Raw genomic sequence first — 21,569 nt, forward strand, 5'->3', positions numbered from 1 at the left:
AGTCCTTAAGTGGTTAAATAGAACCTAGGTTCTCAACGTGTGGTACGCGTACCCCAGGGGGTACTTCTGATGATTCCAGGGGGTACTCAGGCTTGAAAAACTTAACCAAGAATAACAAATTTAGAGTTTTTTAGAAAAGGATAAATCCTATTTAAACACCAAATTAGTGTTTTAGCTAATTAAAAGCAATTGTAAATGCTTAGAAATTATTTAGAACCAATTATCATGTACTATGATTAAATATATATTTCTCAAGGGGTACTTGGAATAATGTTTACTATGCTAGGGGGTACTTTGCAAGTACAGGGTTTGAAAAGGGGTACATACCAATAAAATGTTGAGAAACTCTGAAATAGAAGATGAAAAATCTCCTAGGAGAAAACGTTAACTGCATGTGGGACCATGGCCCAGGTGCAAACAACTTTTCCTCCTGAGTTTTTTTTTTTTTTTTTTTTTTCCCCCCCTAGGAATTAATTGTTCATCTTCCCTGTTATTGACAAGTTGTGAAAATCTCACTAACTAGAAAAACATCATTGCATGTGGGCCCTGGAGTGCAAAGAAAATTGTTCTTAATGTACAAATCTCCACTGACCCTAAACTAAATACTTCCCATGAAACTCTTTGGCTAATTGACCATCAGCTACATGTTTTGACTGGCTCACATTCTTTATTTTCCTGGATTAGTAGAGATGTTCATTCTAAGTAGATGTATTGTTGTACACTGCAAAGGACCTGTAAATTTATAGAGTGGGGGAGAAGGCCAAAACTGCTTTCAGGAAACCGGTGCTTGCAAAATACAACTTGCATACTAAAACTCACATCCACTGTTGCTGTCACATGGTATTGCATGGTATTCTTCAACCTAAGCCGTTGTAAATTTAATTGGCAGTAATGGCAATGTTTTTATTTTGAGCATTACTTGCAACAACCAAAATTCGTATGCACTTAAAGAGGATCTCCAGTGAAAATAATGTAATAAAAAGCTTCATTTTTACAATAATGTACAAATGATTTAGTCAGTGCTTGCCCATTGTAAAATCTTTTAAATCCATGATTTACATTCTGACATTTATCACATGGTGACATTTTTACTGCTGGCATGCTTTTTTGGCAGTTGGAAACAGCTGTAAATAGCCATTTCCCACAATGTTATGAGGTTCACAGAGAGGAAACTGCCAGGAGTACCATGGTCCTCAGTTTCTTGTGGGAGGGGATTCACCACAATATCAGCCATACATCGCCCCCTGATGGTCTGTTTGTGAAAAATAGATTTCTCATGTAAAAGGGGGTATCAGCTACTGATTGGGATAAAGTTTAATTCTTGGTCGGAGTTTCTCTTTAAGGCCCCTACTTGGTACTGCTGTAGGTATTTTGTCTTCCCTGATTTTTCTCCTAGATTTTTTTTTTTCCTATCTACCTATCGTATCTATAAATCATTTTTAGGTATTCATAAATTGAGTACTAAAAAGGTGAAAACGTAATATCAAACTTATTTTGGGTATTTTCTTGCTGAGTACTTATGTGAAACCATATCATTTGCTGCCCTATCAAAATAACTCAACACACAGCCATTAATGTGTAAACTGCTGGCAACAAACCTGAGATCACCCCTAGTGCTACGTACACACATGCGACAACGATTGTTCGTTGAGAACGACGAACAAGCTTTTAATTGATTAAAGAACGACTTAAGTAAAGTTAGTTTTAAATTGTGTGTAACGGTCTGATCGTTAGAACGAACGTTACATCACGTAAAGCAACTATTGCGCTTGCGCATAAAAATGAGAAGTTTCATGGAGAAATAGCGAAATGCACATGTCAAGCCTAGTACGAACGACCGTTACCAACGATGTACTACTTTTGCAAACGATCCTCGTTGGTAAAAATCCGCCAAGCTAGATCGTTCGTTTTTAATGATCTAGCTCGTCCGTCGTTTTAATGATCGTTGGTTGCTTTTTTTAAACGATCGTCGTTTGAAACGATCGGGGAACAATCGTTTCAAACGACTATAGTCGCATGTGTGTACGCACCTTAAGTTAGCAATGTCAAAATCAATGAAAGAAATGTGATTGGTTGTTGGTGGCTCCGCCCACTCTTTCTAACCTTTTTAAGTTCTAGCACCCAATGACTAGATTTGTAAAGATTTGGGTCTTTGACATCAATAATGTGAGAATATCAGCATTTTTCAATTTTGACTTTTAAATCCATGAAATAAACCTGACCTGTTACTCTACCCACTTTTTTTTGAATCTGAATTTTAGTCACCAATTACCAACTGTGCCAAGTTTGAGGACCCTGCCAAAAGGTTTTTTTTTTGTTTGTTTTTTCCCCCATTTAAAATGAATGCCTGAAATTTGATTTGCTGTAGGCTCTACCACTTTTTCAGAGTTTTGACACCAGTGACCCACTGTGCCAAGTTTTTTTGGGCTTTAAAGAGAATCTGTATTGTTAAAATCGCACAAAAGTAAACCTATCAGTGCGTTAGGGGACATCTCCTATTACCCTCTGACACAATTTCGCCGCTCCTCGACGCATTAAAAGTGGTTAAAAACAGTTTTAAAGTTTTTGTTTATAAACAAAATGGCCACCAAAACAGGAAGTAGGTTGATGTACAGTATGTCCACACATAGAAAATACATTCATACACAAGCAGGCTGTATACAGCCTTCCTTTTGAATCTCAAGAGATCATTTGTGTGTTTCTTTCCCCCTGTTCTCATGCACTGAAGTTTCAGGCTGCTTGTTTCTTCCTGCAAACGGCTTTGCCCTTGTCTGTAATTCTTCAGTATGTGAAAGCCCAGCCAGCTCTGAGGACGATTTATCCAGCTTGTAAAAGATAAGAGAGAAGAGAGAAGCTGCTCTAATCCTAAATAACACACAGGCAGTGTGCATACAGGGGCCTAGAAGGGGGAGTTCATAGCAGAACCACAACACTGAAGAACTTGGCAGCCTTCCAGACACAGGCTGACAAGTCTGACGAGAGAGATAAGTTGATTTATTACAGAGATGGTGATAGTAGAACGTGCTGCAGTAAGCCAGAACACATTAGAATAGCTTTTTGAACTTGTAGGATGATAAAAAACAGAATGCAATTTTTGTTACGGAGTCTCTTTAATACTGTGAGAATGACAGCTTTTTAAATGTTCTCATTGAAGTCACTTTTCACTTTTGCTCACTTTTTTTGAGGCCCCAAAAGTGACAATTTTTCAGGTTGACCTAAGTTTGAGGAGTATAACTTCAGAGTGGTGATAAAACATTTTCCAATCAAAGTTTATGGGAAAAAATGGGGTCTTCGGGGAGCGGATCCAGAGGGGCACAGAGTAGGGCCATTTAAAAAAAAAAAAAAAAAAGTATGCAAAGTTTCATAAGTGTAAAACTTTTGGAGGAGTTGCATGTAGAAAATGGCTAAATTTTATCGGCTGTTGGCCCCACCCTACCTGCACTTCTAATTCTGGGAGTGTAGCTTCAAAAACTGTACATGTGGAGAAGTAATTTGTACAGGTCTAGATTACGCAGACATTCATAAAATAAAATAAAAAAAAAAAAAAACACTGAGGGCTCTTTTACAGTACATGTGAGTCTGATTTCCGATGCAATTGATATTGGAAGAAAAGTCCTTCATGCTGCGCTTTTTTTTTCTTACCTATTTTCTACTTGTGTTGCTGGCATCCAGTGAAAATCGTAATTGCAAACTGGAATTACGATTTGCAGTGTAAAAGCCTCAAGGAGAATGAAGGCTTAAATAACTTTGTATGTGTATAAGTGCAGCTCGGTGTACTTTGCTTGGCGCATGATCATATGTAACCTTCATCAACTGTCTCTTTCTTTAGCTTAAAATTCATGGAACTATGTCATCATGGCAAGATTTCGCAGAAGATCATGCATCGCATTTGGAATTGTCATTTTCACGGTCGTCTTTCTTATGATGGCCTTGAAGTCACTAAGACCTAAACAAACTGAATATGGAAGCCCATTGGAATTGGGTCTTTTGCCTGCATTTCAAAAGGCTGACCTTGTTCGAGAGGAATCTGACAGTAAGCCCAAATCTCAGGAAGAGCAAAAACCTGAAGAATTTGTGATTACAACACGGACTGCAGATGTAAAAATGGACTTTCTACCTGCTCCTAATTATAATCTTCATGCCTTTTACTATACTTGGTATGGAAACCCGAAGTTCGATGATAAATATATACACTGGAATCATGAACTTCTAAAACACTGGGACACAAAAATCGCAAGTAATTATCCCACTGGAAAACACAACCCCCCTGAGGATATTGGAGCTAATTTTTATCCAGAGTTGGGGCCATATAGTTCCAGAGACCCTTCTGTTTTGGAAGCCCATATGAAGCAAATGCGATCAGCCGCTATAGGTAAGTAATGTTTGCAAGCTTGTTACAGTTTCTTTTCTGTAGACAGCTTTATCTTCTTTCTTTAAAAAGACAAACACTTATATCGCACTTTTCTTTTGGTAGACTAAAAGCGCCAGAGCTGCAGCCACTAGGACGCACTCTATAGGCAGTAGCAGTGTTAGGGACGTCTCCTACTGAATAGGTGCTGGCTTACTGAAAAGGTTGTTGAACCAGCTCATCTCCTTATGGGGGATTCTCAGAATGGCATTTCTTTTTTATAAAGACAGTCCCTGCAAAGGATTTAAATAAATATGCTTGCCAGCCTCACTGCTACTGCACACTTTTTTGGCAGTTGGATGGAACTGCCATTCACTAAGTGATTTTGAAAATAAATAACGCTGAGATCCCTCCATGAGAAGACTATCCAAAACCTGTCAGTTCTGTAATATTTCTACTAGCTACTGCAAGTGACCGCAGCGTTTCAGAAAAGAAAAGTAATTTATACGCGCTCTATAGGCAGTAGCAGTGTTAGGGAGACTTGCCTAAGGTCTCCTACTGAATAGGTGCTGGCTTACTTGAACAGGCAGAGCCGAGATTCGAACTCTGGCCTCCTGTGTCAGAGGCAGAGCCCTTAACCAGTATACTATCCAGCCATAAGTCCTATGTCATGAGACTTCTATAAATTGCAAAAATGGGTGCAGATAATTAGATACTACCACAGATGGAGGCTTTATTAAAACTCTCAAGGCCCGTACGCACACCAGATGAAACTCAGCCAAAGCGGCCCATAATAACCGCCTCTGCCGAGAATCCAGCATGTGTACGGCAGCCCCTGATGGCCTCCTACCACTCAACCAGTGATCCATCTTGGTGGCTCTCTTCAGCCAAACGATGGGAGATGGCCTTGTTCGCCTTCACTTATGCGATGTTACTCCTGCACAACTCTGCACTCCTGCAAAGAGCAGAGCATGTTGCCCACTTACAAGCAAATGGCGCATCTGCACAGCCTTGGCCCTGCATTGTCTTCCACGGGATTGGCCCTTGATCCCTGTCGGGCGACATTACTTGAGTGTGTATAGGGCTGATCTTTACCATCATTTGGGTGAATGTGTAATGGGTTTCAGACCACTTTACACAATCAACCAGGGACACTTTTCTGATTACCCTGAAATTTGAGCATTCAAACGACACCATAAACCCCCACCCTATTACTGGGCGCTCTACTGGAGGGGTTCTAAAGCGCTCATTTGCCCAACAATTAAGACAGTCATAAAGATGCTAACAATTTATTGAGATGCTAGCAGCTTCTACATAAATTCAGTGCAAAATGTATGCTGCTGGAAGTCAATATAGTCGGATTCACTTCCTTACAATTTTGTTTGCCCCAATACATATTAAACGTGCACCCCAGCTGGAATGAATAGCATCTTGTTAACCAATTCGATCAATCCTCAGTCGTATGGTGCTTTGCAAGGAGGGAGAAGGCTTATGTCATTAGGGATGGTCAATGAGATGCAAAAAAAATCTGCGTTGGCGCTGTATTATGCAAATTCTGTTTGCAAACGTATGCAGCTTTAAAATGGAGCAATCAAATTCTGCCTTATGGTGCCCATACATGGTACAAATTTTTCATCCAATCTTACCATTTCTATGTAGTATTAGGGTAAATTAAGTGAATATACTGAAAGGACCATGTATTAGCACCATTGTTGAGATACAATTGGTCCAGTTTCAAGCTCCATAGAAAACTTCCATAATCCTTAATCAACTGGGAAGTGCAGGCAGTTAGTGTACTTGTATGAGCTGAGGGGAGACCCTACTAATTGCAAGCTCCTATAGTGAGGGAGTTACTAATTTATGAAAATCTAAGCCAGCAAGCTATTCCAACCTGTGGGAATGCTTTATTTTAGTTTTTCAACTGCTTCGTAAACCTAGTGCCTAAGTCGCGCATGAAAGACCTCTGAAAGGTTTTCATAAATCATTCACTAATGACGAATGTGTACATTTATGCACGGATTATACAAACGTGTGCGTAAAACAACTTTGCTCATGGCAGTTGAAGTGTTTTAAATTGGGAGATGAAACAAGTCAGCAGGATCCTTAAAGGACAACTGAAGTGAGACGTATATGGAGGCTGCCATATTTATTTCCTTTTTAGACAATACCAGTTGCCTGGCAGCCCTGCTGATTTTCCGCCTTTAATACTTTTTAGTAGTGATAGACCCTGAACAAGCATGCAGCTGGTCAGGCGTTTCTCACATTCTTGTTAGATCTCACAAGATCAGCTGCATGCCTGTTTCTAGTGTGATTCAGACACTAAAGGTGCCCATACACTCGTCAGATTGGCAGCAGATAGATAAGAAATGCATCTGATGATCTATCTGATGCGTTTTTAGAACATTTTTTACCAGGATAGAATTCCAATAGATTTCAGTTTGAAATCTATTGAAATTCGATCTGATGGCATTTTTTTGCCATCAGATTTCCATTAAGGCCAATACAAAATAAGCAATCTCATCTGATCGACCAAAATATTCCATCCTGCCAGTTCGACAGAAATCCATCGAAATCGGCCATCGATCGGTCGATTGGCCAACCGAATTTCGATCGATCGGTCGGCCAGAAAATCGGCTCAGTGTATGGGCCCCTTAATGGAACCAAATAGACCTGCAGGGTCTGCAATTTCAGCTGTCCTTTAAATACAATATGTTAATGGAACTAAAGTGGCTACAACATCAACAAGGGGGTGATGGCAGGCATGCATGGAGGGAGGGAGATGGATAGGAATTTTTTTTATTATTTTTTTTTTTTTTAGTTAGTATTGTTCAAAACATTGTGCAAGTGACTTTATAACAAAGTATCAAGCTGTCTTGCAGTTATTATGAATTGAATGGCAATAAAACCCTTTCATGGTACAAGTAAAAATGGGTGACCATAAACTTTTTAAGCTGTGCATTATCCTTCTGCATCGCAGTCTGACTTGCTAGATTTTCGCATCGCCAGAGAGTATGAGAAATTTTCAGGACAATTGAACAGTGTAAGGGCCTGCATTACAGCAGTACAAGGTTATAAAGTGCCACTGTTACTGCAGTTGTGAGGCATTGTTAAAATTAAAAGCCCTCAATGGCCCATGAGGAATGATCTGTGATGAGAACACTTGGATGGGATGCATCATTCATGCTACTGTCCAGAAGCTTTAGCTGCTTTTTCTGCTTTTTATTTTTTAACTTCAGCTTGTGTTTTATTTGAAGCCTGATACTTTTAAAAGTGTGTGGAAAAAAAATGTGGTAGAACAATTATCCATATTTTTATTTTAAAATCCTACCATCCGTGTTTGTTTACTTTTATTAGGTGTGTATAAAAGATAAGGGTTTCTTTTTAAACACCTCACAGTATATTCACATACAGGATGTATGCTCTACTGTTTGCCGCATATCCTGCCTGGTGGATGTCTCAGATTTTTCTTTTTTTTTTTTTTTTTTTTTTTTTTTTTTAGGTTTGAGGCCCTGATCACAGTACTCAGTTGCATTGCAGAATACCGTAATTCTTCATGTCACCTGACTGCCCATAGAATCCTCTGGACCTGTTCACAGTACTGCGTTGTAACTGATCACGTTATTCTAACTCGCTGCATGCAGGTTTTGTATTAAGGTGGCCATACACTTATAGATTTGCAGCAGATTCGACCATCAGATTTCTGTCAGATGCCTGTCAAGTCGAATCTGACAGGAATCTATCTGTGTGCCACACACTAGGAACATATTCCCAATAGATTTCAGAATGAAATCTAATGAAAATTTATTGGAAATCGATCTAAATGCATTATTGGATCCAATACAACTCTATGGGCCATCGATCTGCTGGCGGCAGCAGCAGATCGACCTAGATTTTCCATCCTGTCAGATAATCGATAGAAATCTGCTGAAAATGGATCATTTGATTAGTATAGATTTCCGGTCGATCAAACTATTCCATATGATCGATGGCTGAAATCGACCAATGTATGGGCCCCTTAGTTTATGTCCAGTCTCCATTTCAGTTCAGTCACTATAGCGCTTCATGTTTGCATAATGCAACTGACCACTGTGAACCTAGCCTGAATTAGTTTGTTTATGAACATTTTAAAGCAAATCTTTTGAATTTTGCTAGTTAGTTTTTACATGGAGTATAAGGGTTAGTCATATCGCTCACTGTCCTTCAGTGGAGTTTACGGTTAAATCCGTATATTTCTGGCATGTGGAAGTAGACCATGGACAGCAGAGTGAATGCTTGCAAGCAATGTGCAAATTATGTACAGAGAATCGCAATAGCATGTGCTCTTCATATCAAAAGCTGTTTCCACTAGTGCAATGCAAATGTTGCCAAATTGCATACACTCCATGCATGATTTTTGATGTGATTGCATTTTTCCCATTCAGCGTAGTTGAATGGGTGTCTGTAGGTGCCCCGAAAATCTTATTGCAAGTTCACTGAAAAATGCTTCTGTTCACTACTTTACAATTACGATTCAGAAATTTGGCAATTCTGAAGTCCTGATCATCAAGGAACAAACCTGTTCTCTTTTCACTCTTTTCAATAATTATGGCATTTGAAAAGAATGGCAACCAGAGGTTCAAAAAAAGCTAACAAAACCTTAAGATCTTTTATTTTGCGATCCACTTTTTTTGTTTTCAGCAGATAAATGTCAGGAGTGCCATTGTTGACCATCTTGTAGAAAGTGTGCTTTTATCTGAATATTGTTACAATGCTTTGCCCTTAATCTGCTTCACTGGTTGAATACAATCTGCTGCAAGGGTGTGACTTGGAAACTTCTGAAGCCAAATATCACATTGACAGAGAGGTGGCATAATAAGAGCAGTGACAGCCTCCATGGTCACGCTTCTGGTTGTCCTTTTTGTAAATGTCCAATCACTGACTGTTTCTCTTCGTAGTCTGCTTCCAATTTACCCAAAGAAATCCAGTGCATCATGGAAAAAAAAAATTGAACTTTTTTTTTTTTCTTTTTTTAATCTATATATTTTTGTTAGGTGTACTATCCTTATCATGGTATCCACCACACATGAATGATGACAGTGGCATCCCTTCTGATGATCTGGTGCAACAGGTTTTAGACATGGCTGAAAAATATGAACTAAAAGTAAGTATGTTGTTCACTTTCCTGTCTGTGCTATTTCATACACATGTGAGATAAAGGTGCCAGGAAATTTGAGCACCAGGAAATGGCCAATAGTAGGATATGCTACTATTTTTCACTGGTGATTCCGATAGTAATATATTAGTAAATGTTACCAATATTTTACTACAGCTAAACCCTACTCTCACACAGAACCCTCCCCCTCCAGTGTCTAACCCTAACTAGCCCATCTGGCGATGCCTAACCTGCCCTCCCTCCCTCCTTTTCAGCTAAGTCCAGTTGACCCTGTTAATACTTAAAAATTAACTATGGATAAATGACTAGAAGCCTTATAGTGGAAGCCTCATCTACACGGTACAATTTTCCATCAGACGGATCTATTAGATCTAATAAGAAATTGCATCGTGTGTAGACGTCCAAATTGTTTCAGATCAATTTTGCGATAGGTTTTGCTTTTGATAAGTACCCCAAATCTATTGTAAAATCTAACGCAATCCGGTTGGAAATTATCTTACGCTGGGTACATACGTTATGTTTTTTTCGTGCAATAGATGGATCAGATAACATCTGTCATGTCCGCTATTGCTTCCGATCGTTTCCGCGCTCGATTTCTGATAGTGGTGAATGGAAAAAGATAAGAAATACGAATGAAGATAATGGAATCGAGTGCGTAATCGTGCCGCAAAAACGATTGTGTTAAAGAATTGCACGAAAAGTAACGTGTGTGTACCCAGCATTATAGATCTGAAAATTGTACCATGTAGATGAGGCTTTACACAATGAAGTTTTTATTCCACATTTCGTTACTGAAGAAATGTACTGATCTGTTTGTTTATCCTAATCAAATTGTCTAATCAGTCCTTATCAGTAGCTGTTAATACAATCCAGAGGAACTGTGCTGAGGCTGTCTCCTCAAATAGTAAACATTGAAGCTTAAAGGTGGCCATACACTGGCCCGATTCGCGGCCGTTTCGACAGCAGATTCGATCCTGGGATCGAATCTGCTGCCAATCGTTCACGGTAAACGCACCCGCCGATCCGATTTCCACCCGAAATCGGATCGGTCCGTCGATCGCGCCGTGCGGGAAATTACCCTCGATCGCCCGCGGGTAGGGAGCGCATCGCTAGCGGCATCCGATCAGGTATACATTACCTGACGCTGGCTCCCGGGCATCTTCTCCGCGCTGCACGGCTCTGTTCCGGCTCCATCCTGGCACTTCCTGTGTCACTGCAGTGACCAGGAAGTTCAAATAGAGGGCGCTCTATTTGAACTTCCTGGTCACGGAGTGACACAGGAAGCGCCGGGATGGAGCCGGAACAGAGCCGTGCAGCGCGGAGAAGATGCCCAGGAGCCAGCATTAGGTAATGTATACGGGGGGGGGGGGGGGGGGGGGGACAGGCGGCAGGAGCAGCTCAGCAGATTGTGATCGGTTTCAGGCTGAAATCGATTCACAATCTGTTTGCAGTAAAGGCAGCCATACGATCCCTCTCTGATCAGATTCGATCAGATGGGGATCTGTCAGCTGGTCGATCTAATGGCAAATCGACCAGTGTATGGCTACCTTAACACTTTCAGTGCGCTCTATATTTTTTTTTTTTTTTTTTTTCTCCTCCATAAGAATTATGCTGTGGCTAATATTTTAGAGTAGAGAGGAAGTTCTGAGTTGAATTCCACTTTAAGGCATGTACAAAAGCTAGCTTTTCATTGCTGGAGATGATCATCTCATGCAAAATTGTTGTCCGTACAGCGGTCACATGCCTTTGTATACAGACCTGTCATGACAAACCAATAAATGTCATCTCTAGCGATTCCAGCTGGCAGCTGGTTAGGCCCTTCACTCAATTGAGTTTCAAATAACAGATATGCCTATAATACAAAAGAAAAAAATATCACACTACACACAGCACACCTTACAGAAACATCTGAACAGCTGCTGTATGTATTTAGATGAATTAAAAAACCAGTGCAGCAAAAAATGCCTTAAATTGCTTTTCCAGTTAATAAAAATACAAAAAGTAGTCCACTTCTGTGACTATAGCTGCGCTGTGGTCATATGGGCGAGTTTATCCCCAATCAATGTTCAAATGTGTGTATCTTGACCAGCGCTGCATAGATGTACATATATCGCTTCTACCACCAGTACCAATTGGAAAGCGACTCACCGAGTGTGTTGGACCATCAGTCACTATGGTCATTTGCGCATGCGGGGCATTCAGGGCTCCCCTCACCACCGAGTGAGAAATCATAGTGCAACCGCTGTATGACTTTAAAAAGGATTTATTCCAGATATGCACTTACAAAATGCGAGAGTATGCACATAGTTTGACCCGCGGGCTCTCCCCCGCTCAGCCTCCCGATATGGCTGAATGGTGTCCTCAATTCCCTTGTGTGCGGTCTCACTCAGGCCACCCACTACTCGCTCGTGCAAAAGAAACGCCGACAGCGGCTCCGCCCAATCTATTTCGTCACGTACACGTGACTCATCAGGTGCCCCTGATGAGTCGCGTGTATGTGACGAAGGCTGAGCGGGGGAGAGCCTGCGGGTCAAACTATGTGCATAAAGTCATACAGTGTTGCACTATGATTTCTCACTCTTTGAGGAAATCTTTTAAAGTGGAACCGCTCTTGAGACCTCAGTGACACGTGGTGGCGGCGGCAGATAAGGAGTAGGATCGGTGGTAAGGGGAGCCCTGAATGCCCAGCATGCGCAAATGACCATTGTGACTGATGGTCCAACACACTCGGTGAGTCGCTTTCCAATTGGTACTGGTGGTAGAAGCGATATGTATGTAAATCTATGCTTACCTTGAGAAAATGTATGCATGCTCAAACACCAAGTTTTAACCCTAGCAAGTCTGGCTTTGCAAATCTGGCCTAATTGGCTATTCATGAGGCAATGCTCATGCAAATATGCGTTTGCTTTCGCATGCCAAACTATGCAGGGTCAAAAAACCAATACCGCAAAGCGGTCGCCCTGCGGGAATTAGTTAATGCCACATTAGCACTATCCAGGAGCGCCACGGGGAGGCTTCCCAATGCCCCCATACAACTGGGGGGACCGCGGGGTCCCAGGCGCTCTCACTGCCTGGGAACCACAGCGGCACCCCGGAGGGGGAGGCTGGGTGGCGCAGGCGACCCCCCCCCCCCCCCCACCACCACCACCACCAAGCGTGGGCAGCGACTGGGAGAGCCTTCCGCACCAACCTCCCAATATTTAAAAACAGGCACTTTAACGTCCATTGCGTTCTGCTACATGCGCACTAACTTGGGGGCACCACATGAGAAAGGGGTGAAACATGGGTCACCCCGAGCTTTAGAGCTCAGGGCTGGCTCACATGCAACACTCCAGAGGGAGGGGGGGGTTGTACATCTATGTAGCGCTGGTCAAGATACACACTTTTGAACAATAAATGTCATCTGATAAGAGCTATTATTTGTATTGGTGCTGGTCAGCCTTTTGTTGTCCCCCTCCCCTTTTATAATGGGCTGCTTGGCTTTCACCAAGCAGGGCACCTCTACATTTGTTCCAAGAATTGCCAACTTAATGATCACTTCACAATTGTTCACATTACAAAATTTGAGCATCTGCATTTATGGTCATTTTAGATCCTAGGTTTGCAACACAAGGTGAGCGTACGTCTAGGTATATCGTTTTAATTGGGGGTTACAAATGACAAATTATGTAGAGATAAGCTTAAAAAGCATTCCTAATGACAAGCATAAAGTTATGTGTGAATAGCCTTTGTACACAAACAAGATGGTCTTATTCATAATAGGGGGTACTATACTAACACCATCTTTTTACAAAGGGGTACAGGCTATAATAATGTAGAAAAAAGTTGTTTTAGATTAGAATACAGACGTGTATTACTAATTCTTTATCTAATGCACTTCCTGACTATGGAAGCTAGACTTGGGTGTGGTAGCTGCAAAGGTTTTATAGAGGCGTGTTCTATCATTGCACACCTGTTGCTGTGATTTTGGTGTATGTTGCTAAGACTCCATGTAAATTACTACCTTTCTGTTGTACAAGCATCACAACTATAGTATTCTCATACATAATAACCTTGCTGTATAATTTGGTATGTATCATACTGGCAAAAAGACAAATTTACCTTGATCTCTGATGCCTGCCTTTATCAAGGGAGCGGGGCATTTTGTCAGTCTTCCAAAGGAGTACTGAGTAGTTCAGAGGATGACTGCCCATGCACAAGTTCAAAGTCGTGCATGTGCAGTATAGATTCGCTCATCCTCGGGGACCCAGGTATTTCTGAAGATTGCCCGTGTTTGTGATGTGAACGGGGCCTTAGTAAACCTGGAGTGATTAAACTCCCTTCAGATTTGATAAAGAAGTTGCCAATGTTTGTTAAATGTTGTAAGTGCCAGTTGAAATGTAGACCCTGAAGTAATAATTACCTGAAATGTTGGTGTAAGGTTAAAGGGAACCCAAGGTGATGGTGATGCGGAGGCTGCCATATTTATTTCATTTTAAACAATACAAGCCTGGCTGACTGTTTCTCCTGATCCTGTGTCTCTAATACTGTTAGCCATGGGCCCTGAACAAGCTGATCAGGTGCTCTGACTGGATTAGCCTCATGCTTGTTTTAGAGTATGCACTCACACTACTGATGCCATAAGATCAAAAGCACTGCCAGGCAACTGGTATTATTTAAAATTAAATGATATGGCAGACTGTCACTCACCTCAGGTTAACTTTAACCATACACAAGTCGATAGTGGCCTGATCTGGTAAGTTATTTATACACCATCTAAATGAGAACTTCTCATCACCTTGCACCGTCAGTTAATTGCTCAGTGTAGTACAAAGCTATAAGGTAGTCAATCTGGTAAGTGTTTGATACAAAGCCGTATAAGGCTCTTCAACTTCCCCTCCCTGGAGTCTTAGTACTTCATCTAAACAAAAGTTACTTAGCTGCTGCTTCCAGGGCCAAGTAATGAACATTATTCCGTACAAGTCAGCTCCTCACTTTGCATAGAGATGTATTGCAATGTTTGACTCGCATAAGATTGAGCACTTGACCTAGATCCAGAAGGAGTTAGCTGAGCTAACTCTTCATTGTTACTGTTAGGAGAATGAACTGCACTTTTGTTCAAAGATGACTGGTAGTGTCTGAATTTATTTTGTTTGTGCAACATTCCTCCATTTAAAATGTAATGACTGGGTTGTCCATTAACTGTGTTGGGAAACATCCCCTCTGTGCTAACCTTATGCTGTATTCTCAAGACATATTTGCCTAAATTTAACATAGTTTGCATTTGCAGAGATTCACCCCATAAAAAGTTTTACAAATTTCAATAAATGCTAAGGTTTAAAGAGACACTGTCGCGAGAAAAAAAATGATTTTGTATGTGTAGTGCAGCTAAGAAATAAAACATTAGGAGCAGAGACCCCGAGGTGTGTTTAACCTTCTTGGCGGTATAAAAAAATACGCCAGGAGGCAGCGCGGCAGTTTTTTTTAATTTTTTTTTTCTATATCATGTAGCGAGCCCAGGGCTCGCTACATGATAGCCGCTGCTCAGCGGCATCCCCCCGCCCTCTTCGATCGCCTTCGGCGATCTCCGATCAGGAAATCCCGTTCAAAGAACGGGATTTCCTGGAGGGCTTCCCCCGTCGCCATGGCGACAGGCGGGATGACGTCACCGACGTCACTGACGTCGGGACGTCATTGGGAGTCCCGGGCCACCCCTCGGCGCTGCCTGGCACTGATTGGCCAGGCAGCGCACGGGGTCTGGGGGGGGGGGGGGGGGCGCGCGCCGCACCGGATAGCGGCGATCGGGCGCGCGGCGGCGGCGATCGGGGTGCTGGCGCAGCTAGCAAAGTGCTAGCTGCGTCCAGCAAAAAAAAAATTAAACAAATCGGCCCAGCAGGGCCTGAGCGGCACGCTCCGCCAAGGAGGTTAAAGAATGTTATCTGCATACAGAGGCTGGATCTGCCTATACAGCCCAGCCTCTGTTGCTATCCCAAACCCCACTAAGGTCCCCCTGCATTCTGCAATCCCTCATAAATCACAGCCATGCTGTGAGGCTGTGTTTAAATCTGTAGTGTCAGTCTCAGCTGCTCCCGACGCCTCCTGCATAGCTCGGTCCCGGTCCCCGTCCCTTCCCTCCAATCAGCAGGGAGGGAAGGGATGCAGGCGAGGACTGGAGTTCTGCAGGAGGCGGGGAGAGCAACAGACTGACACTATAGAGATAAACACAGCCAGCTCTGACAAGCTGTTTGCAATCCCTCATAAATCACAGCCACGCGGCTGACAGAGTGCAGGGGGACCTTAGGGGGGTTTGGGATAGCAACAGAGGCTGGGCTGTATAGGCAGATTAAGCCTCTGTGCAGATAATAATCTTCAAACCCACCTCGGGTTCTCTTTAAGTCTGTTTCCAGTACAGGAAGAGTTAAACTCCAGTTTTTGTTTATGCAAAAAAAAAAAAGCTAATTGAGCTCAATGACTTTCAAAGTAGCAGAGAGCTCTGTCTTCTGAAGCGTGTTATCTCAACTGTCTGCCAGTCCTTGTATCTTCTTTTTATCTCCAGAGGACAGGTCAATAGTTCACAAGACTATTCTGCATTCTAAACGTATTTACAGAGCAGTGTGTAAACTGCAAATATTAGAGAATGATGCAATGTTATAAAAAAAAACCTATAAGGGCCCGTTTCCACTAGAGCGAATCTGCATGCGTTGTCTGCATGCGGATTCGCATAACCAATACAAGTGGATGGCCCTGTTTCCACTTGTCAGTTTTTTCCTGCGTTTTTCTGTGCAGGATTTTTCTGCACGGTAGAGCCTGCAGAATTCGCCTGCGTGTGGAATGCAGGCGATTCGCAGGCTATGTACTTGATGGGTAAAACGCACATGCGTTTTTTGCCGCGAATTCGCATGAAAACTAATGTAAATTGGACCAGGCAGTGACATGGTTAAATTCGCATATACCCTGCCTATGCGAAATCGCGGCAAAAACGCACGCAGAATCGCATCCGCATGCGATTTCGGCAGCGGTGGAATCCCGGTGATTCGCAGCGCACTAGTGGAAACGAGCCCTAACTGAAAATAAAAATATGAGAATATTTTCTTTGCTACTAATCTTCTAGTAACTATTCGTACTACACAACCAATTGATTCTATCATTTTTTTTTATCGCTTTAATGTCTCTTTAACCACTTGAGGACCACAGTCTTTCTACCCCTTAAGGACCAGAGCCTTTTTCTCCATTCAGACCACTGCAGCTTTCACGGTTTATTGCTCGGTCATACAACCTACCACCTAAATGAATTTTACCTCCTTTTCTTGTCACTAATACAGCTTTCTTTTGGTGCTATTTGATTGCTGCTGCGCGTTTTAGTTTTTATTATATTCATCAAGACATTCATTTTGTCAAAAAAATTACTAACTGTGCTGACACTTTTCAAATAAAGTAAAATTTCCTATACATTTGAGCACGAAAGTTATTCTGCTACATGTCTTTGATGGGAAAAAAAAAAAAAAAAACAGTGTATATTTATTGGATTGGGTAAAAGTTATAGCATTTACAAACTATGGTGCCAAAAGTGAATTTTCCCATTTTGAAGCATCTCTGACTTTTCTGACCACCTGTCATGTTTCATGAGGTGCTAAAATTCCAGGATAGTATAAATACCCCCCAAATGACCCCATTTTGGAAATAAGACATCCCAAAGTATTCAGTTAGAGGCATGGTGAGTTCATAGATTTTATTTTTTTGTCACAAGTTAGCGGAAAATGACACTTTGTGACAAAAAAAAAGTTTCCATTTCTTCTAACTTGCGACAAAAAAAAATGAAATCTGCCACGGACTCACTACGCTCCTCTCTGAATACCTTGAAGGGTCTACTTTCCAAAATGGGGTGTGTTTACTGTCCTGGCATTTTGGGGGGTGCTAAATTGTAAGCACCCCTGTAAAGCCTAAAGGTGCTCATTGGACTTTGGGCACCTTAGTGCAGTTAGGCTGCAAAAAAGTGCCACACATGTGGTATTGCTGTACTCAGGAGAAGTAGTATAATGTGTTTTGGGGTGTATTTTTACACCTACCCATGCTGGGTGGGAGAAATATCTCTGTAAATGACAATTTTTTTTTTTATTTTTTTTCTTTACACACAATTGTCCATTTACAGAGATCTTTCTCCCACTCAGCATGGGTATGTGTAAAAATACACCCCAAAACACATTATACTACTTCTCCTGAGTACGGCGATACCACGTGTGACACTATTTTTGCAGCCTAGGTGCGCTAAGGGGCCCAACATCCTAGTCACAGGTCATTTTGAGGCATTTGTTTTGTAGACTACTCCTCACGGTTTAGGGCCCCTAAAATGCCAGGGCAGTATAGGAACCCCACAAGTGACCCCATTTTAGAAAGAAGACACCCCAAGGTATTCCGTTAGGGGTATGGTGAGTTCATAGAAGATTTTATTTTTTGTCACGGTTAGTGAAAAATGACACTTTGTGAAAAAACAATAAAAATCAATTTCCGCTAACTTTTGACAAAAAATAAAATCTTCTATGAACTAGTCATACATCGAACAGAATACCTTGGGGTGTCTTTTTTTCTAAAAAGGGGTCACTTGTGGGGTTCCTATACTGCCCTGGCATTTTACGGGCCCAAAACCATGAGTAGTCTGGAAACCAAATGTCTCAAAATGACTGTTCAGGGGTATAAGCATCTGCAAATTTTGATGACAGGTGGTCTGAGGGGGCGAATTTTGTGGAACCGGTCATAAGCAGGGTGGCCTCTTACATGACAGGTTGTATTGGGCCTGATCTGATGGATAGGAGTGCTAGGGGGGTGACAGGAGGTGATTGATGGGTGTCTCAGGGGGTGGTTAGAGGGGAAAATAGATGCAATCAATGCACTGGGGAGGCGATCGGAAGGGGGTCTGAGGGTTTGGCTGAGTGATCAGGAGCCTACACGGGGCAAATTAGGGCCTGATCTGATGGGTAGGTGTGTTAGGGGGTGACAGGAGGTGATTGATGGGTGTCTCAAGGTGTGATTAGAGGGGGGAATAGATGCAAGCAATGCACTGGCGAGGTGATCAGGGCTGGGGTCTGAGGGTGTGGGCGGGTGATTGGGTGCCCTAGGGGCACATAGGGGTCTAATCTGATGGGTAGCAGTGAAAGGGGGTGATTGATGGGTAATTAGTGGGTGTTTAGAGGAGAAAACAGATGCAATGCACTTGGGAGGTGATCTGGCGGCGGGTCTGCAGGCGATCGGATGGTGTGGGTGGGTGATCAGATTGCCCGCAAGGGGCAGGTTAGGGGCTGATTGATAGGTGGCAGTAACGGGGTGATTGACGGGTGATTGACAGATCAGTGGGTTATTACAGGGAAGAAGAGATGTAAATATTGCACTGGCGAATTGATAAGGGGGGGTCTAAGGGCAATCTGAGCATGTGGGCGGTTGATTGGGTGCCCGCAAGGGGCAGATTAGGTTCTAATCTGATGGGCAACAGCGACCGGTGGTGATAGGGGGTGATTGATGGGTAATTAGTGGGTGTTTAGAGAAGATAACAGATGTAAACAATGCACTTGGGAGGTGATCTGACAGGTTTGCGGGCGATCTAATGGTGTGGGTGATCAGATTGCCCGCAAGGGGCAGGTTAGGGGCTGATTGATGGGTGGCAGTGACGGGGTGATTGATGGGTGATTGGCAGGTGATTGACAGGTGGTCAGTAGGTTATTACAGGGAAGAACAGATGTAATGAATGCACTGGCGATTTGATAAGGGGGGGGGGTCTGAGGGCAATCTGAGCGTGTGGGTGGGTGATTGGGTGCCCACAAGGGGTAGATTAGGGTCTGATCTGATAGGTAACAGTGACAGGGAGTGATTGATGGGTTATTAGGGGGGGTGATTGGGTGCAAACAGTGGTCTGGAGGGTGGGCAGGGGGGGGGTCTGAGGGGTGCTGTGTGCGATCAGGGGGCGGGGGGGCAGATCAGTGTGTTTGAGTGCAGACTAGGGTGGCTGCAGCCTGCCCTGGTGGTCCCTCGGACACTGGGACCACCAGGGCAGGAGGCAGCCTGTATAATACACTTTGTACACATTACAAAGTATTATACACTTTGTAGCGGCGATCGCGGGGTTAACAACCCGCCGGCGCTACCGAACGGCCGGCGGGTTGTCGTCGCGGGTGGGCGGAGCCAGTTGCCGGGGGAAGCACGCGTCATCAATGACGCGATCGCTCCCCCAGCATGCCGAAAGGACGCAACGCCCGCTATTGCGGTCCTTTCGGCGTCCACTTTGCCGCCGCCCATCGGCTGTGGGTGGTCGGCAAGTGGTTAAGTACAGGTGAATGCCTGTGGATCTGCTTACATAAATCAAGCTTCTAAACAGACACCGTGGGCTTGATTCACTAAGACAAATATCATGCCTTATCAAAGTTAACATGCCTTATCAGAGTAGCATAGCGAACTAATGCCTGCTAAGTGTGTACAGATGTCCCCTGGTATTGGACAGATGATCTTGCCCAATGCATTTTTGTTTTGTTTTTTTTTTTTTGTTTTTTGTTTGTTTTATTTTGTATGTATTTCAGAGTAAATTCCTGCAGCATTTACCTGCTCCCCTCTGCTCAACTTGTACATATTATTTCAGATGACACAAGTCTAAAGTGGGTACCAGGCATTAGTTCCAAATGCTACAGTATCCCTTTTGGTGTTTACCTGTAGTATGTAGTGAAGGTGAGTCCCTGCTCTCTGCTATTGCTTCCAGTTACTTTATCAGTCTCTGTGCAAGGTCTGAGGAATGACCTTAACCACTTCCCGACCGCCTAACGCACAGGGGCGGCCGGGAAGTGGAGCCCGCAAGGACCAGCTCACCCACAGAGGCGGCGGTCCTTGTAAGGGCATGGGCGGAGCAATCGTGTCATCCGTGACGCGATCCTCCGCCGGCGCCTGTCACCGCTGACCCGCCGCAACATCCCGCCGGCCATATGGAAGCGCCGGCGGGATGTTAACCCCGCGATCGCCGCATACAAAGTGTATGTATAATACACTTTGTAATGTTTACAAAGTGTATTATACAGGCTGCCTCCTGCCCTGGTGGTCCCAATGTCCGAGGGACCACCAGGGCAGGCTGCAGCCACCCGATGTCAAACCCAAGCACACTGATTTCTCCCCCCCTGCCCCAGATCGCCCACAGCACCCCTCAGACCCCCCCCCTGCCCACCCCCAGACCCCTGTTTGCACCCTATCACCCCCCTAATCACCCATCAATCACCCCCTGTCACTATCTGTCAATGCTATTTTTTTATCCCCCCCCTGCCCCCTCCTGATCACCCCCACCCCTCAGATTCTCCCCAGACCCCCCCCCCCCCCCCCCTGTGTACTGTATGCATCTATCCCCCCTGATCACCCATCAATCACCCCCTGTCACTGCCACCCATCAATCACCCCCTGTCACTGCCACCCATCAATCACCCCCTGTCACTGCCACCCATCAATCAGCCCCTAACCTGCCCCTTGCGGGCAATCTCATCACCCACCCACACAAATAGTTCGCCCGCAAATCCGACGTCAGATCACCTCCCAAGTGCAGTGTTTATATCTGTTCTCTACCCTAAACACCCACTAATTACCCATCAATCACCCCCTGTCACTGCTACCTATCAGATTAGACCCCTATCTGCCCCTAGGGCACTCACCCGCCCACACCCTCAGAACGCCCTCAGGCCCCAGCCCTGATCACCTCGCCAGTGCATTGCTTGCATCTATTCCCCCCCCTCTAATCACACCTTGAGACACCCATCAATCACCTCCTGTCACCCCCTAGCACACCTACCCATCAGATCAGGCCCTAATTTGCCCCGTGTGGGCTCCTGATCACTCGGCCAAACCCTCATATCCCCCTCAGACCCCCTTCCGATCACCTCCCCAGTGCATTGATTGCATCTATTTTCCCCTCTAACCACCCCCTGAGACACCCATCAATCACCTCCTGTCACCCCCCCTAGCACTCCTATCCATCAGATCAGGCCCAATACAACCTGTCATCTAAAAGGCCACCCTGCATATGACCGGTTCCACAAAATTTGCCCCCTCATAGACCACCTGTCATCAAAATTT

General features: G+C 43.7%; 1 protein-coding gene across 1 annotated transcript in view; it reads left to right on the forward strand.

The window, feature by feature from the left end:
- MANEA (mannosidase endo-alpha) overlaps positions 1–21,569 on the forward strand; it is a 47,583-nt gene that overhangs the window by 16,376 nt on the left and 9,638 nt on the right. The window contains exons 2-3 of the mRNA XM_068231182.1: positions 3,830–4,372; positions 9,379–9,488. Coding sequence (XP_068087283.1) covers positions 3,856–4,372; positions 9,379–9,488 — 627 coding nt within the window. The 5' untranslated portion in view covers positions 3,830–3,855. The remainder of the gene's footprint in view (positions 1–3,829; positions 4,373–9,378; positions 9,489–21,569) is intronic.

Source organism: Hyperolius riggenbachi, chromosome 4 (genome assembly GCF_040937935.1).
Source record: "Hyperolius riggenbachi isolate aHypRig1 chromosome 4, aHypRig1.pri, whole genome shotgun sequence".
Lineage (NCBI taxonomy): Eukaryota > Metazoa > Chordata > Amphibia > Anura > Hyperoliidae > Hyperolius > Hyperolius riggenbachi.